The 22,210-nt window shown below is 36.3% G+C and overlaps 1 protein-coding gene across 1 annotated transcript in view; it reads right to left on the bottom strand.

Annotated features, from left to right (window-relative positions):
- The window catches only part of CFTR (CF transmembrane conductance regulator), a 167,279-nt gene that overhangs the window by 55,206 nt on the left and 89,863 nt on the right, over positions 1-22,210 (bottom strand). The window contains exons 13-19 of the mRNA XM_021699342.1: positions 19,315-19,409; positions 17,129-17,215; positions 14,711-15,437; positions 12,544-12,672; positions 5,018-5,055; positions 4,295-4,545; positions 2,694-2,773 (exon numbers count right to left, since the gene is read on the bottom strand). Coding sequence (XP_021555017.1) covers positions 2,694-2,773; positions 4,295-4,545; positions 5,018-5,055; positions 12,544-12,672; positions 14,711-15,437; positions 17,129-17,215; positions 19,315-19,409 — 1,407 coding nt within the window. The remainder of the gene's footprint in view (positions 1-2,693; positions 2,774-4,294; positions 4,546-5,017; positions 5,056-12,543; positions 12,673-14,710; positions 15,438-17,128; positions 17,216-19,314; positions 19,410-22,210) is intronic.

Genomic DNA, 22,210 nt, shown 5'->3' with positions numbered 1-22,210 from the left:
CTATTTAAAACAATGAAATGAATACCAGGTTTGGAATTTAATTCATAAGTGAATTTTTAAGTAAGGAATTAATGGGATTAATAGAATGAATGGGGCGGGGAAAGATGTGAAGGACACAGAGGAAATCAAAGTAGTAGGGCTCAGTGTGGAATCATGTATTAGGATAAGAGAGAAGAAATCAAAAAGACCTAAGGGTTGTGAGGCTGAAAAGAGAAGATTTTGGTATTTTAAAATACATCGGCTTCTATTTAATGAAAAAAAAAGAATCATTCACCCAAACGTGGAGATACGTAGGATGCCAAGACATGGTTTTTCTCTGTCTCACAAAAATATCTGGCCTAAAATGACTTGTTTCTTATCTACTCTGAATTCAAAACTAGGACAGGATTTAAGGTTTCTATGTGTAACGAGAATATCAAATATATTAAACCACTGCCTTTAGTTTTGCACGCAGTGCTAAATTATTAGTTTCTGACCTCAGTGCCTAAGGGATGGCCTGAGCAAATGTGTCATATATGGGCCATTTCCAGTATGCCAATCTGAGGCACAGAACTTGAGTCCTTAAAGTGACCATCATCAGATTTATCTACCTTATTTTACGGGTTAGAAAGAGAATCCAGATCTTCCATGTCCATTATACAGTGTGCCGATCCAGAAAGCAAATTTGCTAGAACGTTATTAAATGTTAGGAAAAAGAGTAAATAGAAATTAATTTTTAAAGGAAATTTACAGGTATGCCTTATTCCGTGCAAAAATATGTTCCTGTAACGCTGTGACTGGAATAGATTTCTTTAATGTGAACATAATTAAGTATAACCAGAGAAGCTCATAATCTAGAGGAGTTTTTTATAAAAACTGTGAGGAATGACTTTTATTTTTTTTTTTAAGATTTTATTTATTTGACAGAGAGAGAGTAGGGGGAGCAGCAGAGGGAGAGGAAGAAGCAGGCTCCCTACTGAGCAGAGAGCCCGACATGGGGCTCGATCCCAGGACCCCAGGATCACGACCTGAGCCAAAGGCAGAGGCTTAACCGACTGAGCCACCCGGGCGCCCCGAATGACTGATTTTTAAATAAAATCTAAACTAATTGGATTTTTACTGCCATTTGATTATCATATATTATGCTTCCTTAATGTGAGGCCCTCTTATAAATAAAATAGGGAAATTAAATAAATAAAAGAGCCCTGCCTAATTACTTGTGAAACCACAACTAATGAACTGCAACAACATTAGAAGTTGAACAGAAACTATTCACATTGCTATAAGAGAAAGAATTTGAGAGCCATCACATGTGTCTAAAAAGGGTTAATTCATAAAATAGAGATTTAGAAAATATTTCTCCCACAGGATTTCTGAAGCGAGCTTCACATTGATTCAGACAATAGTAAACTACAAAAGTAAAAAAAAAAAAAAAAAAATTCTCAAGGGCCAAGATTTGTGAATCCTTTTGCAATCATGTCAAGATGTCCATGTTCCAGGTTGTACCTAACCAGTCAGTTAGTCAGTTACACTCCTAGAACGAGGAACAAATAAACTGCATTTAAAGAAAGACACGGGACATGGTCCTTCAAATGCATGACCCCAAAGCATCGGTTAAAGAATTCCAGCAGCAATTGCTGAGTTATATCTCTAAATAGAGCAACTGAAGGAAATCCAAAATGCTATAGTTCACATGGAACAGTCAATGCGTTTAATTGTGCCAATCATTTCAGATGAGGCAAACTGACAATCTGGTTTTTCTACACCTGCCAATGTCAGCTGTGTATACACACAAATGTGGTAGCCCTTATTTTGTGTTACAGGTCCTCTCAAATAAAGTATTATTATGGGGAACGGGGTGGGAGGGGAGGTAGAGAATGACTCATGACTCATCCTAAGATGGGCTGCAATGTTCCAATTGTTTCTCCAAGGAGATCACAGAGACTGTGGCATTTGCTCGATCTAAGCCACACAGGAAGCTGTTTTCAAGCCCAGTCCAATAGCCAAGATCATTAACTCACAACACTCCTTAAGTCCTGCCCCTCATGGAGTCCTAATGTGCATCCCTTAGGTCACCTTCATCTCCATCTCCTCCTTTTCTTCTCATTCTCACCTCCAGTCAATCACCACACCCCAGGTGTGTGTTCAGCTCTGTCACCCAGGGGCAGTCCTCACTAGTCCTGGATTTTTCTTTCCCTCTCATCTGCTTGAAAATGTATCTGTACTTCTGTCGCTGTATTATGGTCCTTACTGTGAGGATGCTGGCTAGCTAATCTGGGCCAATGTGTTCCTGGATAAGATTGGCTGAAACTGTAGCCCATCAAGGAATAGCTCTTCATTTTTAACATTGGCCCTTTGGAGGTAGGGGACTTCCATCAAACAGTAGTGCCAATGTCAAAAATGTCATACTTTGTGAACAGTGATTTGGGGAAAGATGGTCTATTATATCTTTTAAACCATTCCCAAGTACACAGCTATTACATCTAAATGAGGAATTGCCTTACGTTTGGATCAGGTAAACAGTTCTGACTTATCCCTGAATTTACTAAATTTATGCCTATTTTGAAGACTTTTGATATTGACAAAATTCACACAATAGATAGGACTTCCACTCTCAAAAGAAAAATAAGCAAAACTTAATTTACCTCTTTCTCTAATTATTTTTAAAAGTATGATAAATGTAAAGACACTTAATAATTCTTATTTTTACAAACCTGGATGAAGTCAAATATGGTAAGGGGCAGAAGATCATCCAAAATTGCTATATCTTTGGAGAATCTATTAAGAATTCCACCTATAATATAAAGAAGATACGTTTCTCAAAAAACAGTAATCTTGAAGAGACATATCAATATTTGATCAATTTGGATCACAGCAGCAGCTTTCAGAACTCAAATAAGAATTAGCATGTAATAAGACAAATAAGGACTTAGAAAAGTTTAGTGTTGTACAGAGATTCTAAGCAACTGTGCTCAAGTTATGTTCTCCTACTTTTAAACCTTCATAAATTGCAGATTGCTGTAAGATTCATTTTACTACTACCATCTCACACTTGCAAGCTTGAATTTAATGATAATTTACTGGATATGCTATCATCATTCCCTTACATCTGTATTCCATAACGTATGGCTCTCCCTCTCCTCTGACTTCTATACCTTTCTGACATACCTTTGCAGAACTCATGGCTACTCTTAATTTCTGCCTGCCTGTTATGTGGACCTTCTTTGCCATGTTCTCTCTTTCCGCCCTCTTTACTGGCAATCTAAGCTTCAGCCTGTCTTCTGAATTCCAGACTCATGTTTATAAGTCTGATAATGTTTTCCTCCAGTGAAAAAAGTTATATATGGAGTGTTTACTATGTGCCAGGCATAATGCCAGGCACTGAGATAACAGGTGAATAAGCCTTGCTCCTTGCCCTTAAGGAATTCATTGTCTAGGGGCAGTTAAAGACACAATTAGATAAAACATAATACAGTGCAAACAAAGTGATATTGAATCTTATCATTCCACCCCCCCATTAACTGCATGATAAAGTCCAAAATTCTTAGTTTAATATTTAATGCTACCCCAAAGAAGTTCCCCATAATCTCTCATAATTACCTTTTTTGGTGGGAACATTCAAGTTTTACTCTCTTAGTAAATTTCAATTATATAATATAGTGTTTTCAATTACAGTCACCATGTTATACCTTAGTTCCTCAGACCTTATTATCTTAAAGGGCAAGTGTTTGCCCTTTTACCAACCTCTACAGTAGTGTAAAAATACTTTAAAAATATATTTGGGATTTATTACTCCACTTACACACACACACACACACAAAGAAAACAAAACCTTAGAACAAATTTATTTGATCATCTTTGAGCACTTATATGAAACTAGATTATTCCACCCCATCAAAGATTTCATTAGTAAGAGAATTTTATATTTTCCTTGGTCATTAGTAAGAGAATTTTATATTTTCCTTGGTCACTTCAAGTCTTCTCTTTTAAATAATACTGTATATTGGCAACAAGATGGCTAAAAAGGGGTAGACCAAATATCTGAATGGAGAAGGACAACTCACCCAGAGGGCCTATTTCTGTTGCTACACTCCCATCAGCAACATGGTGTAACAAACTAAGCCATTCTAGTTAGCTAAGACAGAAACATGAGGTGCAGCAATGTCTGACAGCCTACAGCATCTAAGAAATGTCCATGTCAGTCAGAAGGAAGATGCCTCCATCAAAAGCCAACGCTGCTGCTAGAAAACCAACAAAATCGTAGCACCTTTTGATTGTGGATCAGCAGTATCACTTTGTATACCTAGTCAAATACCTGCTTTCAACGTGTTGAGGGTTGACATAGGTGCTTGAAGAACAGCATGTAACATTTTGTGGTGTAAAATTTTCGACACTGTGATCAGAGTGTGCACCAGTGGTAAACCTCTGAAGAGTCCCAGAGCAAACAAAGTGTCAGCTACTCCCACATAAATATAAAAAACATAATATTCGCTGGTATTGGTAAAAATCACTGCATAACTGCTATTTATGCTCTGAGTACTATTCCCTTTGTCTTGACAAGCTGTTCTGCAAAGCAAAAAGAAATCGTTATTTGGCAACCAAACTTTCCCATTGAATTTCCAATACATGTAGACAAAACTGAACTTGAGTCTGAAGATAACATATTTCATTAGCATGAGTTATGCCTTTGATCTCAAGGACTTAACTATTGCAATGAAGTAGAGTATATTTTTTCACCATCAAAACGGATAAAATTGACGGTCACTAAGCAGTCAGAGAAAATACTAAATGTAAAATGCTCTTTTCAATATTTTTATTGCATTTTATTGAAACTAAACACTTTAGGGACTAAACACTTTAGGAACTGGCAAACAGCTGCAGAAACTACCCACACTCACAATTTAAAACAAAAGAACTTAATTTTCCATTTCTATTATACTTTGGGGAAATGAAGCACCATGGATATTATAATATTTAATAAGACCCATATAATCAATAGAAACAAAATATAGTCTACAATAGGACATGGAATACTCACGTTTTAAATATCCACAACACAACCAAATAAACAGCCACCTGGAATAAAACAATACACATCTGATTTTTTTCAACATCTCTACCTATTCCTCCCATACCCACTTCTAATGCCACCACAACCAAGGGCAAAGTACACAGTTTCATTTTCCTTTGCTTTGCTTTCCTGGGTCCAGCAGCTGCAATAATTGTTCTAAAAACCATTATTTGTGGTGAGAACATGTTAATAGAATTCAAATTTTACTGTATTAAATACTTTGCCATTTCTCTCCATCATTGAACAGGAACTATTCATGGAACCTCGCAGAAGAGCTAAGATTACAGTTAAATGTTTTAAATAATAAACTTTGTTTCTTATGAAGAAATTAATATCAGCCTATTGGCAGATAATTAATTTAGTTAGTTGTCACAAATAATTTCATTTATTGCAATGGATGAGGGACTAATTTCCTATGAAACCAATTAATTATTGGAAAAGATATTAATACTTGTGAAAATTAGTTAAAAGTCTCAACAGTGCAACCAAAATATTTAAAGAACTTATAAAACTCAACATCACCAAAACAAATAGTCCAATTTAAAAATGGGCAGAAAAAAAATTTTTTTTTAATTAAAAAAAATAAAAATGGGCAGAAGACATGAACAGACATACAGATGGCCAACAGACACATGAAAAGATGCTCATCATCACTTCTCATCAGGGAACTATAAATCAAAACCACAATAAGATATCACTTCACACCTGTCAGAATGGCTAAAATCAAAAACACAAGAAACAACAGGTTTTGGCAAGAATGTGGAAAAAACGGAACCTTCCTGCAGTGTTGGGTAGAATGCAAATTAGTGCAGCCAATGTGGGAAACAGTATGGAGGTTCCTGAAAAAGTTAAAAATAGAACTACCCTACGATCCAACAATTGCACTACTGGGTATTTACCCAAAGGATACAAAAACACTGATTCAAAGGGATACATGCACCCATATGTTTATAGCAGCATGATATATAATGGCCAAGATATGGAAGCAGCCCAAGTATCCACCGATTGATGAATGGATAAAGAAGATGTGATACACACACACACACACACACACATACACACATACACACACACAGTGGAATACTATTTAGCCATAAAAAAGAATGAAATCTTGCCATTTGCAATGACATGGATAGAGCTACAGAGTATAATGCTAAGCGAAGTAAGTTAGAAAAAAACAAATACCATATGATTTTACTCATTTGTGGAATTTAAGAAACAAAACAAATAAGCAAAGGGGGAAAAAAAAGAAAGAAACAAACCAAGAAACAGACTCTTAACTACAGAGAACAAACTGATGGTTACCAGAGGAGAGGTGGGTGTGGGGATGGGTGAAATAGAGGATGGGGATTAAGGAGGGCACTTGTGATGAGCACTGGGTGATTAAAATAAAAACTTAAAAATAAATAAATTAAAATTAGAAAAAGATTATTCATCCCCAAAAAAGTCTCAACAGTACAAAAATTCAGTTTATTATAAATTCATTTTGTTATAAAGACAAAACATACACTTCAGGTTAAAACCTACACTTACTAGTACTATTCAGGCTTTCTCAAGGTGGACGCTTCTGTCTAAGGGTTATTCTCTACCCTAACTGAAAAAATAAAATTTTTTAACCACTGTTATATTTTTAGTTTCTTCAATATTTAAGAGATCTGCACTCAGTTCTATTTCAATTTGGTATTCTACTCTCCTAAACCCCGTGGAGAGACAATCTTGTGTTAATGCCATCACAATTGTAATACTAGAAATGACTATTATTATACAATTCTCCCAAAACTAACTTTACCAAAGGATCTAATAGAAAAAACAAGAAACTGTGAGTAAAATAATTTGAAAATTAACACAGCATAAAAATTAATAGAGAAGAAACCAATATGCCTGGTATAAGAAATCTCTAAGTGTTCTTTCACACTCAATTAAAGTAACAGTACTATATAAACATGCATAAAGAACATTTGGCATTAACTAAGAAATCACATTATGAAGTTCTGTATTTTAAAGAGGTGTATAAGTTGTAGTTAAATTCACATATCAGGAGTACAATAATGAAAAATCTAATGTCATCATTCTTACTTTCCTACTTTTTTTATTGTACACATAGCCTCCATGCACTGTATTAGTAAAGAAGAAAAAAAAAACAATTCCTGTTTCCTTGAAATTTAAGAAAATTCAAATTGACAAGAAACAAGGCAATAGTCTGGCTATTTCAAAAGTCTGTGTTCCAGTATAAATGCTTTCCTATTTCCTAAGCCTAATAAAAATCACTCAAGAACCTAGATAAGGGTATACTTCTAAGTCACTCTTGGGTTATTATAGTCCTCCTTTGTTCCAATTAAAGGAGTGTCAATTTTGCTGGCATTGCCAACATTCTCGGGATAAGAATAAATCCCAGAAACAAATATTTTATAATATTTACTAATGAACAATAACCAAAGCAGTTTTCCAAAGAACGGGTCTAGTCAACGTAATACAAAGTTATTTCCTGGCTTTTGTGAATAGAGACCACTAGCAGGCAGAGACACAGAACTGCCAACCCAAACTACTTTTGTTGACTGGAACAAAAACACTTCCAAGGACTTGATATAATGATATTAGTACAAATATTTGGGGCATATAGGAACAATTGATTAAGCAAGTTCTATCATTTCATTTCAAAATGTTTCAAAGTTGTAAAGTTCCTGCAGTTTATGATAGAGTGAGAGTCCTGGGTCATTAAAAGGGAAAAGCAAAAGGCCTTTATTTTTATTTTATTTTTTTAGGGTTTTAAACTTCAATCCATATCACCTAGAAAACGGTACAGTCTAAATCAGCCCTGTCAAAAATAAATTTCTACAATAATAAAAATATTCTATATCTGCATTGTTCAATATTGTTGTCACTTATCACAGGGGACACTTGATCACTGGAAATGTGGCTACTATGTGTGACTGAGGAATTGAATTTTAAATTTGATTTTATTTTACTTAATTTCATTTAATTTATATGGTCATATATTGCTGGTGGCTACTGTATTAGAGAGTACATGCATAGATAATTATAGGGGTATAGACAATATTACATATTCATGTAATAATCTGATGATTACATCTCTGCAACCAAAATCTGATGATGGCATCTCTAAGGACAGCTCCATGAATGACAAAGATGATGATTTATGAACTGTGCAAATGACCCCAAGATGAAAAAGAAATAGCCAGTATTGGGGCGCCTGGGTGGCTCAGTTGGTTGAGCATCTGACTGTTGATTTCGGCTCAGGTCATGATCTCAGGGGCGTGGGATCGAGCCTGCCTTGGGCTCTGTGCTCAGTGGGAAGTCAGCTTGAGATTCCCTTTCTCCCTCCCCAACTCTCTCTGAAATAAATAAATAAATCTTTAAAAAAAAAACAGATTTGGAAAAGCAGATAACATCTCATGTAATGTAGGGTATAGTTAAAGAATCCAAACCAATTTATTCTACAAGTTTCTATATACACAGAATTCAGAGCTACCTCTTAAGTCACACAATCAGATCTGTATGTAAATGAATATCTATTAAAATACAACTATTATTTTGAGTTTTCACCAAAGAAGCACAGTATCATAAGTGTTCTGTTAACATTATAAACATAAGTGCATTAGTGCATTCTACCCACAAGTTCTGTTTTGTTCACTATACACATGGCACACACCATATACACAGAATTGTGCCTGTCACATTGAAAGAAATATGTGTTGAATGAGTAAACATAGACCCATGGTAAGTAAAGCTGCATTGAAAGGATGATTATTAATCAGTTACAACAGAAGTATTATGGAAGTATAGTACATATCTATTTTACTAGTTATATAAAGCTACCCAGAGCTTCCTTCTTAACAAAGAGAAGATAAATCATAAAAGAATAGGATACAGCAGTACTCTGACACATCTCTTAAAAATTACAGAATGAAAATACTAGACTTAGGATCTTGAGATACTCCAGTCAACAATACCCTCTGGTTGTTGTAAGAAGCAGCAGGAAACTGTCTCCTACTCTTCTTTGCATTTCTTCTATACCTACTCTGGGATGTAATGCCAAGCAGAAGCACTAGAAAGCCCAACATTATAGAAATTTTATAGCCTTGGGGCACCTGGGTGGCTCAGTTGGTTAAGTGGCTGCCTACCGCTCAGGTCATGATCCCAGGGTCCTGGGATCGAACACCATGTTGGGCTCCCTGCTCATCGGGCAGTCTGCTTCTCCCTCTCCCTCTGCCCCTCCCCATCCCTCATTTCATGCTCTCTCTCTCTGCTTCTCTTTCTCAAGTAAATAAATAAAATCTTTAAAAAATAAAGAAATTTTATAGCCTATACCCTTGGTGCTGATATCGAAGAACTTATAGAAAATATTGCTTTGCAGTAGAAAAAATCGTACAAATATATAAAGGTAGACTGACTCCCTTATCAAAATAACACATTAATGATATGTGGTAACATTTCATGCTTTGAAGAAATAAGAAAGGGAAGCGTATGGAACCTACTCTATAAAATCATAACATCTAAACTGAAGTATGGTGCCTATGAAAACTAAAAATGGATAAATTACTGTCATCAAGGAAGAAGTGTATCTTAACCTCTCTTCAGGCTTTCTGATCATGATGAGTATGAGGCTCTAAACAAGGTTTAAAAGAACTAAGTTATCTTCTGGGGTGAGTACCTGTACCATGATGCATACTGATGAGATATGTCAATCGTAATGAGAAAGGGGCACACTGGTATCAAGAAAGAAGCTTAATCTAAAAGAAAAACTGTAAATTTTGATTCAAAGAAGGTGACAGAATTGTGAACATCAGTGTTTAGCTATATAACTGTGCACATCATTAAGACAATTGCTATCTGTCTACTATCACCAAGGTTTATTACTCAAAATTTTGATAGTTTATTGGCAATGCCCCTAGGATACTGGCCAAAAAGGCTAATCATAGTATATCACTTCTTGCCTAGAAAATGGCATTATCAATGTGTTTTGTCCATTAAAAAGACATTTTTTTTTTGGCAATAACTGGGAGGGCTCCACTAATCATTTACATCCTCTCTTGTAATTTAGTTTCTAACTTCAAGACAAAGGAACACTGTCTTCTTGATTAAATGAGCTAGTAATATTGTATGCATGTGCAGCAGCTCAATGTTCAATCACTAATTAGTTAATCAATTATACACCATTTTGAAAGGAGCATTAAGTTCAACTCTATGGAGCTGGATAGGACAAAGATCCTATAAATTAACATAAATCATTGCCATATTCAGATAGGACCATTTTTTCTTATGTAACTCTATAAACTGAGGACAGTCAAGAAAGGTGACCTTTCAGTGCAGAGATTTACATCATTAACAGTTACGAAGGGCTGGTTTGAGAGTAAATGTGGCACAGGACTAGGTTTCATTCCATTAATGTTGGTCATTTGGCATGACTAGCAGAGATTAATGAGGTAAATTTAAAATACATTTCAAAGCAATTTTTATGACTCATGCGAGAGTGTCAAATTACCCAACCCCATATTTTTATTAAAGTATAAAAGCGATTATTGAAACTTTCATTATATCTCAGTTTATGGACTTGCTCACCTCAAACTATCTTGAGCTTTATAAAAATGGTAAGACTATTAAGGGCATCAATGAGAACAGCAACTAGCATTGCTCACCCTGTGCCAAGCCCCATATTAAGTGCTTTACAGCCATGATGTGTCTTAACTCACAAACATGACCAAGGAAGTTGCTACTATTACAATCTCCATTTTGTAGATGAGTATATTGAGGCTCAGAGTGGTTGACTACCTTGCTCAGTTTCATAGTGTTAACAAGACAGTCTGAGGTCACGGCCAAGGCTATGTGACCCCAGATTTGGTACTGTACTACACTACAACTCAGCCAACCTCCATCGGGTGTCTTAATTTATAAAAGAAGAGACATCAGGCGCCTGGGTGGCTCAGTCGGTTAAGCGGCTGCCTTCGGCTCAGGTCATGATCCCAGGGTCCTGGGATCGAGTCCCGCATCGGGCTCTCTGCTCTGCGGGGAGCCTGCTTCTCCCTCTCCATCTGCCTGCTTCTTTGCCTACGTGTGCTCTCTCTCTATCTCTCTGTCAAATAAATAAATAAAATCTTAAAAAAAAAAAAAACAGACATCACCGGAACTCAAGGATCATAATGGAAACTGATGGTTTATAGGTGAAACAGTATGTACAACTTTTTGCTATATATATATATATATTTATATATATAGCAAATATATATATATATATGCCTTTAGATGTTTAACACTATCTTAGTTGGTCAGGGAGAAGTGATGATATTCTATGTAGACCTCTCCACTGAGGTTAGAAACATCCCAACAATAGGAAAACACCTGTAGCTATAAGATTGGGTTTCGGTTACATATACATTTACACTGTCTCAGGCGAGGCAGTCCTTCACCTGGGTCATTTCTTCCCTGAAGGCAGTATGGGTCTTCATGTCAGATTTAGCTTGTATATTAGGGAGCATCCAGCGGTGTCCCCTGGAATAAATATCTAGGATAACTAGTCATTCACAGGCTGAATCCAATCCACACGTGTGTTTTGTTGAACCCACCTAGCATTCATTTGTTTGCTTTTATTTAATCAACTATCTACATTTAAAAAATGGGAAGGCTTCACAGAAAAAAAAATCTCAATAAACAAAAAGATTTAGCAAAACTGATCCCAACTTCCCTCATGGCAAGTCCTTGGCTGGTGCCACGTTTCCGTTGGCCCCATTGGACAACTGGAGGGCAAATGCTCTCCATTCAGCCTCTGAGCCACTTCACCCACAGACATTCTCTGCCAGGCTCCTTTTAGCATTTTGGTGGCTGCTCCTCATCTACAGAGAAGCCTCATCCACCATCCAGCTTCAAGAACCTCTTACATTGTTGTGTACTGCACTTGCAGCCCTACTATGCTGTTTGCACTTCCCTCCCTTGTTGTTTTATCCTGGTGATGTGATGTGATGTGACAAAGAGACCAAGATGGTGGCACCAAAGACAGACAAATTCTATAAGCAAGTGGGTGATGCGTATCTCTGAAATGATTGCTTAAAACGGTTACCAAGCCACTAATACATATTTATTTCAATTTCATTTAAAGGTGGTGATTCATTATTTGCATATTCGATAATGCACTATCTAGAGTCAAATGAATGTAAAATTGAGTAAAGAATAATTTTCACTGTTTTATTTCAATCCATATAAAGGCATTCTACTTAGAGGTTTTGAACCTCTCTACTAAAAGCTCTTGAAATAAATGATTTAAGTATATTTTATATGCTGTATATGAAACAGGAAAATAGCAATAGAACTATATGAAACTATACATATCATTATATAATGTAAAATTGTAAATATACACATATATCTATCTATGTGTAGATATATACACATTATATATGCATATATATGTATATATCCTTCCAAACTATTCTTAATGTAACTTTAAATCACAGTAATACTTTACAACAGAAAATTCTTACCTCAGCCAGAAAAATACCTAAGCACCAAATTAGCACAAAAATTAAGCTCTTGTGGATAGTAACATATCGAAGGTATGTGTTCCATGTAGTCACTGGTGGTATGTTCTCCACATCGTCAAAAAAGAACTCCTAACAAAAAGAATCATGGTTACTACAGGGACACAACACAGTTTCACACCACCCTTGTGGTGTTATTTTGAATGAATGTGTGGAAATAAAGGAACACTGGTATTTGAAGCTAAATGAGTTTCAACAAATCCGAACCATTCTGAATGACGTGTGTGATGTCGCTCCATAGCCAGTATAATGTCCACTGGAGCAACACAGCTTTTTGAAAAATGAGAAATGCTGTAATTTTTCAAAATTCTAGAAGTAAATCCCTGATGATACAATTGTATTGATTTTGGACATTTTTTGCCAATTTAATGTAACAGCATCACACCTGTTATCAAATAAATAGTACCATCAAGTTGAAGTTGCCTAGAACTCTCCGTGATTTAACCCATTTCTTCAGGGGTCCGTGGACAAATACAGTTTGGAATTTCGCTGGCTACAGAGGTCTGCCAAGAGACAGGAAGGCCAGCTGATGTTTGTATGTTCCTCAGGAGCTGGGATTATCTCCCTTTCCAAATATGACATAAGTTATATAATTCTAATCTTTAGTATATTTCCCTGGTGGTCTTTATTTGTCCTTTGGTGGATGCGTTTCCAAGATTTGAAAAAGAGCAAACCCAGATATTCCCAAGGGAAAAGATACTTTTGTTTTTTAAGAAGTCAACAAAATTCATAAAAGAAGCCCCAGAAACTCAAAGAAGAGGTTCTATGAAATTGAAATATAGCACACTGATTTGACGTAGAGATTTTTGGAAGCAAATAAACCTGGATTTGAATCTGAACACCAGTACTGACATCCTAGGAGCTGCCTGAGTTTAGGCAGCTGGACTTCTCCAAACTCTAGTTTTTTTATCTGTAAATGAGGATAAGGCTACGTACCTCCTGGGGTAGTGGTGGGGGTGAAATATACGCTGCCTGGCACAGAAGTGATCCGAAATACTAACTATTATCAGTTAAAGAGATCATTCTTTACAACGAAATTTATAGGTTCTGGTTTGAGAGATTCATTCAGATTGATATTAAAACCATACACATAAACCATCCCTTAGGAAACCTTTGTAAAATCATAGAAATGCTGAAAGTATGCATTTTAGAGATCACCTGTTCTGTTCTCTCATTTTACAGAAGAGGAAATTTGGGTCCAAAGATGTCAAATGACTTGTGCCTTGCCAAAGGTCATACTGCTCTTAAATGATCTACGCTATTAAACAGTCAATTCATTACAATGCTGCCCAATTCACGCAAGGCACTTGAGGAATTTTTCTAGCCAAAAACAAAACACAATAAACAAAACCCCTCCTCTTTTATGTTGCCTCCTATTTGAAGAATAAAAGCATTTCATTCTTTAAAACTTAATATAGAAGACTTTCTATCTGAAGGCTGGCACTAGTATACATTGAGTTTCATATACCTTCTTTAAGAGAAACCTGTCCAGAGAGCCACCTTATAAAGCCAATTTAAAAGATAAAAAGAAGCCCACACAAATTCAGGTTAAGACTGATGTATAAACCAGAATATGGGTTAGTTAGTTCGTTCGTTCGTTCGTTCGTTCGTTCGTTCGTTCGTTAGTTAGTTAGTTAGTTAGTTAGTTAGTTAGTCCTGTCAAGAGACTAGATGCTTCTATACCTTACTTAGGCTACCTGCATACCAAATACTTCTTGGCTTCTAAATAACTGAAGCTGTTATTTGTTTATATATTTATTTATACTCCACTTCTTCCCACAGAGGTTTTAAGGTGGTAACAAAGCAGATTTATAATAATTTACAATTTATCTAATTTATAATAATGATTATCACTGACCCACTCAAGGACCCAACACTAGCCCTTTCAATACATTTTACGGGAAGAGAGATATCCATTGCCAAAGGAAATAGTTTATTCTTGTACATTTTGAAGTTGCTTACATAATTTATGGACTCCGGACTTTCTGAATCTTAAAATAATCCTCACCTTCAGCTCATAATTTGAGTAAGTTTTGTATCACATTATATACTGCATTTCACTCAGTTGCACTCTGTGCCAAACACAAAACCACTGATCATTTATACATACCTTTAAATCTTCTTCGTTAATTTCTTCACTTATTTCCAAGCCACTGTCTTGAGATAACCGTCTTGAATATATATCCATTTCGGTTAAGTTTGGCTGAGGGGCCAGTGACATTTTCCGGGTGGATGCGGCTGTCCTTCGGTGAAAGCTTTGACCTTGGGTTCCTGGGGAGCACGTCATCAGATTCAGAACAGACTGCCTTCGTTGTCTTTGAAACGTGGGGCCAGTGTTGATCATGTTGCTTCGAGGCAGGATGGCCTCTCCTTGCTCACCATCTGGAACTAAGGACAGCTTTCTCTCTAAGGGCTCATCGGAATTTTCTTCGATGCCATTCATTTGTAATGGAGTCTTTTGTACAATCGAAAATTTTCTGATAGAATTGATTGGATTAAGAATAGAGTTCTTCCTTTTTTCACCAAACTCTCCGGTCTGTTTAAAAGATTGCTTTTTTGTTTCATTCCAGGAGACAGCTGCATCTCCTTCTAATGAGAAACGTCGTAAAGTCTCAGTTATGATTGAATTTCTTCTTTCTTCACTAAACTGGTCAAAAGAATCATATCCCATGAGCTTTGAGCTGAAGTCAGGCCGTAGACTTTGTAATTCAGAAAATGTCCCATAAAAATAGCAGCTACCTTCATGTAAAATTAATATTTTGTCAGCTTTCTTTAAATGTTCCATTTTAGAAGTGACCAAAATCCTAGTTTTGTTAGCCATCAATTTACAGACACAGCTTTAAGAATATAAAAAGATATAAATATCAATTATTTAAACACTTTATTACAAGTCTTTGTGTTGCATTTTAACATTAATGTGTTCTTATATAAAACATCTATCATAAAAAGTCATTATTATACTTAAAATAATTCTACAAGTAAATAACAGCAATTAATTTGGTGCCTCTTGAATTATTATAGCATGAAATATATTACTGAATTATTAGAGTATGCTATATCATAAAGTTGAGTGTTAACAGATCTAGAGTGAAATTAAATATCTGATATTAAATAAATGTTGGATTTGAGCAAATTGGTTACCCTGTGGGTCTTGGTTTGTTCATCTAGAAAATGAAAGAATTGTTAGATAACCTTTAAAGATCCCTGGGGGTCTATATTTCTGCGTCCTTTAAAAATGCCAGAGCTTCTCATTCTTTACATTTCCTATTAATTTCCTTTTACATTTTTAAGTTGGCTAGGAATTTAGTTCTCAAGAGCTTATATTAAGACTAATCTGATTTGTTAAAAAAAATCAATAAACCTGAGAACTGAATAATAAATTTGACCCTCCTCTAATAAAATTTCCTTTTAGTTTAAAAGTAAATCCTGACTAGAACCATCTAAGGAGACCAATTTCTTTTAGACATTAAGACACATATTGTATAGAAAGAGGCATCATTCTAGGGGCACCTGGTTGGCTCGGTCAGTTAAGCATCTGCCTTCGGATCGAGTCATGATCTCGGGGTCCTGGGATCTAGCCCTGCTTTGGGGGTCCCTGCTCAGTGGGGAGTCTGCTTTTCCCTCTCTTCCTGCCCCTCCCTGCCACGCTCATGCTAGCTCTCTCTCTCAATTAAATAAATAAAATCTGAAGGAAGGAAGGACGGAAGGAAGGGAGGGAAAGAAAGAGGCATCATTCTAGATTATACTTTAACATACTAATTTGGCTAACAAAGTTTTATATTAGTAAGAAGTTACTTATCACACTCTTAGGACTATAGAACTCTTAGGTATTAAATTTAAATTCTAGGAAAGGTGCTTCTAGGGGTAATGCAACCATTTTATACACACACACACCTCTACATCCTTATTGCTTAAAACATCTTTATTTTAGAAGAGCATTATAGTAATTCTCCTAATAAACTACTTTATAGTTCATGAAATCATTTTGAAACTGAAATCAAGTCATATAACAAACTGCTCCTCTTAGGAATTTTACATACATTGAGCCCTAGTGGGGGCTCCCATGAAATGTATATCCCCAGTTTTGTGTGACTAAGGAAGAAGTTCTGTAGGCGGTATCAAGGTAGATGAATAGTCTGAGCAGTCACCTGCATTAAAACATTCAGCTTGTTTAGTTTCTTAAGAAATATCGTATCTAACACAGAAGAGTAAAAACGTTAAGTACAATAACCAGTTCAAATAATATATGCCACAAGGTAATAATACTGCAAAAACTATATAGATAGTGATTGTTGTCACAATAAAATGGAAGAAACTGGTTTACCATGAGGTAATCAGAAAAGGTTTTAACGGAAGTGATCCTGAATTTTGACTGTGAAGGGAAGATCAGATTTGAGTGAGTGCTATGTCTCTTTCTGCCACAGTGAGTCACAATGGTGGCCATAATTCTCAAGGGTAAAATGCAGTCTCTGATGGTGTTCCTTCTCCCCTTTTAGCATGAGCATTATAAATTATTCAAAGAACGTACCTTTCAAATATTTCTTTTTCTGTTAAAACATCCAGGTATCCAAAAGGAGAGTCTAGTAGGTATAAATCAGCATCTTTATATACTGCTCTAAAAAGAAAATGGATATTAAATTCGATTTTTAAAATATTTCCTGTCATTTAGTGGAGACAATTCTAAATGAGAAGCAAAAAGGTAAGTCATAAATGATTTTTATGGTTTTCACATTATCCAAGAACGACTGAAGTGGCTTTGCTAAATGTAAGTGGCATAAACTAGCAGAAGTTAAACTGAATCACACCATACCATACAATTTAAAATATTGTCTTAAAAAAAAAAAGAAAATTTTTAATAATCGTATCTGTTCAGAGCCAAGCACCATGCTATGTGCTGGGAATACAATGGTAAAAATGGCACAATCCCTGCCCTCAAAGATCTTGCATGTTGGTGGGAAAGCAAAGAAGAAAACAGACTGGGGCGCCTGGGTGGCTCAGTCGTTAAGCGTCTGCCTTCGGCTCAGGTCATGATCCCAGGGCCCTGGGATCGAGTCCCACATCGGGTTCCCTGCTCGGCAGGAAGCCTGCTTCTCCCTCTCCCACTCCCCCTGCTTGTGTTCCTGCTCTCGCTATCTCTCTCTCTGTCAAATACATAAATAAAATCTTTAAAAAAAAAAAAGAAGAAAACAGACTGTTTCAACACTGTAAAATGTCAGAGACCACAACTAAATAGCAGCACTACCTAAGAAAAACATCTTCATGTTTTTCGGTGTTGACCACTACCAGCAAATTGTTGTTGCTGTAATATTACTATTGCATTTTGTTCCCCAGAGTTTCAGTCTTTGTACCATATTTACAAGAATTCCAAACAAGGGAAGGATAAATAATTCACAACAGAAATGGACACCCGTATCAGTTTTACTTTTTAAGTTAAAAAAAAAAAATTTTATGAGGAAGTAAAGTCTTCATCAAATTGATCTGAGAACAGATGAAGATATAGTCCCATGTTAATGGAGATGAGATTAAATCTTCACAACGTTTAATTTTTCAGGTGTGGCTGTTAGTGACACGACCCCTATCCCACACATAGGATTCAGTGTTTACGTATAATTCTTGGTCCTTTCTATAAAAATTGTATTCAATCAGCTTGTAACTGAGAGAAGTAATTTTTTTAAAAAGTCAGAAATGGCAAAAAGGCAAAGTGAAATCTAAAAGAACTTTTGCCGTGTAAATTATTTTTGAAGATAACATGCAAGAGCTAGATAACAGACCCCATCAAAATGTACCCTCAAGGTCTTTGCTCCCTACTACTCAGTTCTTACTTCTCTCTCTCTCCTTCACATCTATGACCACAGTTTCTCAAGAAATGGAAATAGTGCATTCACCATCCAAAACTGGGCAACATATGACAAATTCCAATCAGAATAAGAATCAATAAGGAGCCAACATGTCAATAAGTCAATGTGATTTCTTGTTAACGACCTTGGCAACACAGTAAGAATCCTATTCAAATAAAACTGGAGGAACAATTGACTTCTCATATTACCAATAATTTTTTAAACTGAAAGTTACAGTTTAACCACAAAGTTTTCTTCTTGACACAAATTAACTTTACGTGCTTCTCTTGGACAGCTCAAAATGCTTAGACTAAGAATGTCTCTACCAAGGGACTTCACTGTCCCCCACAATGTTAGATGTGCTTGTTCTATTTATTTTTCTCTAAAGATTACAGACTTGAAGCCATGTGACATCATTTGCCTTACTATTTTTGTTATGAACATTACTAATTATGTTGAAAATTTGAAAATATATGTTTATGTAAACCAAGAAGGAGAAACAGAAGGTTAAAGCAGGCGAGTGCATTGTGGGGTGGGGAGAAATGGGGGGCCCTGTGACAGACTTAACGAAAACACACTTTTTTCCTTGTGCTGTGCAGAATCCCAGAGTTTTTTACTTGTACTAAATCATACCATAAGGCAAACAAATATACAGATGCCAAAGAGCATGCAATTTGAAAAAGCCATCACCTTCATCAAATATGAATACTAAATCATTATCTATAGTTCCTAAAGGTGATTCTTAACCTGCTGATAATAAAACCCCAGGCATTTTTCAATTTCAGAAACAGAATATAAAAAATAGAGAAATGTCTATAATTTTTACATGCTTGATATTTACAACAAATGCTCGCTGAACCAATAATCAGATATTCACCTTGCTAAGGAAATTCTTGCTCGCTGCCCTCCACTCAGTGTGATTCCACCTTCTCCAAGGACAGTATTGTCCTTCTCTGCAAACTTGGAAATGTCCTATTATCAAAAACAGGAAGTCAGAGAGCAATTGTTAGTATGTTTCTGAACTTGAAAGGTACATTTTCCTTCAAATGTAATCATATATCAGACTGTGGCTCTAACCATAGCCGAAATTTAAAACACCACATCTCAATTATTTCAAATCCACTTTAATTGGGCAGAACATGGCTGAAATTTTAGAAATAAATTTTTTCTTTATTTTTTAGAATGTCCTTCATGACAGTGAAATAAGAATTGGAAAAGTCAAAAGGTAAACTAAATGTACATGTATGGGTATGTAAACGTGTGTATATTATCCACAGGTCTGCCGTTACCTTCCAATTTAAACTCACTCTTTTAAAAGGAAATCTCCAAACATAAATAAACCTCCTAACAAGAAAAACTAAAAGAATACTATTCACATCCCCTACAGTACCTAAGCATATTGAATGGGTGACCAAGGATACAAGGCAATTCCTTTCCATACTTCTCTCACCCACCTACCACAGTCTTCTTCCCCATCCATCCTCAGCACCTCAATCCTAAGTCTTCTGTCATCTACTCTGCCTCTCCTGTCACCACTGTCCACATGGGTCATAATATCCTTACTCCTAGTTAGTGAACTCCACGTAACACCCATGCCAGGCATTGTAAAAGAAGATTAGAGTTTATAAGAAATAGTCCCTGACTCCTGGTTATTGTTAAGTCTAATTTGGAAGATAAGCCCTAGTCCTGGAGAATGCTAACTAACACCCCAATGACTTAATTAATTCTTTTAATCTAAGTTACAAAGCAGTAAACAATTAATTGGCAAATTAATTGTACAGACAACAGAAGTATCTTATAATAGAAAACGCCAGAAGGATTTCTGGAAGAAATGAGGTTCGCCTGAGACATGAAGAATGAGTTAGACAGGTAGCACTCTCCCTTTAGTTCAAAAAGGTTGTTCAACCTGCGCTCCTCTCATCTGCAAACATCTACTCTTCTCTTCTGTTACCACCTTCTTCTCTCTCCCTCTACTAAAAAAAAAAAAAAAAACAAAAAAACCCTCCATACTATTTCTCCTTTTTCTTTCACAATCCAGAAGCAATCCACCCTCTCTCCTTGACCTACCACCACCATTATCAATATTTAAATTGTCAAAATGGTTCCTTCTGTTATTCATTGGTTTCTGTTGTCCACCTTATGAAAGTTAAATAGAACTTCCTATATGAAACTCTAAACTCACAAAGCAGGTGAAGGAACAACTATTCGTTTATATTAAAAACTATCTGGCAGCTCCTGGAGGCTAGAACCATGCTAGCCACTGCCCCCAATGCACTGTTAATGTCAATCCTCCTGACATAGTGGGGCCAGAGGTCTGAGATTAAAAAAACGCTGACATGTTGGAGGACATGCAGTAGGACTCAGTAGAGTTGGCCATGCAGGCGGCGGAGATCGATCACATAGAGATGTCACTGATAGCCAGCAGCCCTGCAGGTGAGGAAGATCTTGGTGGTTGAGACGTAGCAAACCAAGTGCTTCATTTCCTTCTACTGAACTAAATGATTTTTTTTTTTTTAGGATTTTATTTATTTGACAGAGAGAGACACAGCGAGAGAGGGAACACCAGCAGGGGGAGTGGGAGAGGGAGAAGCAGGCTTCCCACCGAGCAGGGAGCCCGATGCGGGGCTCGATCCCAGGACCCTGGGACCATGACCTGAGCCGAAGGCAGACGCTTAACGACTGAGCCACCCAGGCGCCCAGAGGGAGAAGCAGGCTTCCCGCTGAGCAGGGAGCCCGATGCGGGGCTCAATCCCAGGACTCCGGGATCATGACCTTAGCTGAAGGCAGACGCTTAACGACTGAGCCACCCAGGCGCCCCTGAACTAAATGATTTTTTTCAACCCATGAGCCAAACCACATATCTAGGATTCTATCCAAATACAAGGACTATAGCTGAATTCTACCCTCCAGAGTCTAAAATCTGTAGCCTCACTGAAAAAGCACCTCAGTCCTTAGGTTTTTCCTGAGCTGGTGGATGAAGCACATCCTCTGTACTTGGTTTAGAGCAAAGAACAAGAAAGCTCGCATGTTTATTTCTCTCCTGCACCACACTGACGTCCCCAAATCCCATTCTCTTTTAAAAAAATAAATCTTTTAGAGTGAAAAAAATAAAGAATAGTTTGCCTTAGGTGAATGTATTGAGTGCAGGCTTTTATAAAGGAGGCAAATTTTCTAACACATTATTAAAAAGCCAGATGGTGCTGGAATTATTAGAGTTTTCATTTCCCCAGATTTGAATTCAACACCATACTAATTAATCAGTTAAAAGATTTTAATATTTTTAAAATTTAGAAATAGCAGTAGTTATGTTGATGGTATGATTATGACATAGTTACACTTAGGGAATAGATTATGAATTTAGAGGATACAAAATTCTAGCCCAGTACAAACATTTCATAAAGATTTGTGGAATGAAGGAAGGGAGAAAGAGAGAATGAAGGAAGGCTGGGTAACCAAACATGAAGCAACAAAGAAAGGGGTGCATATAAGAAAAGGAAATGAAGAAAAGTGTACAGAGCAGAGCAAGAAAATGGGAAAGGAATAGTGTTGAAGTAGGTACCTTTAGAAAAAAGCAAGAAGATATTGGCAGAATAAAAGAGACAAGAAAAGTGAAGGGGAAAATAAGAAATAATAGAAGATCATGAATGAACATTTCCACTTTCCCTACTGAATTTAAATGTCCAAGGAGCACAGATGCAATTTTATGACATTAATTTTCTTTTTTTTAAGACAACAAATAAGAGGCTGTTCCAGGCAAATTTCTCTCATTTGTC

This window comes from Neomonachus schauinslandi, chromosome 12 (assembly GCF_002201575.2).
Source record: "Neomonachus schauinslandi chromosome 12, ASM220157v2, whole genome shotgun sequence".
Taxonomy (NCBI): Eukaryota; Metazoa; Chordata; class Mammalia; order Carnivora; family Phocidae; genus Neomonachus; species Neomonachus schauinslandi.
The sequence above is the reverse complement of the archived record's forward strand: the minus strand, read 5'-3'. Positions and strand labels throughout refer to the sequence as shown.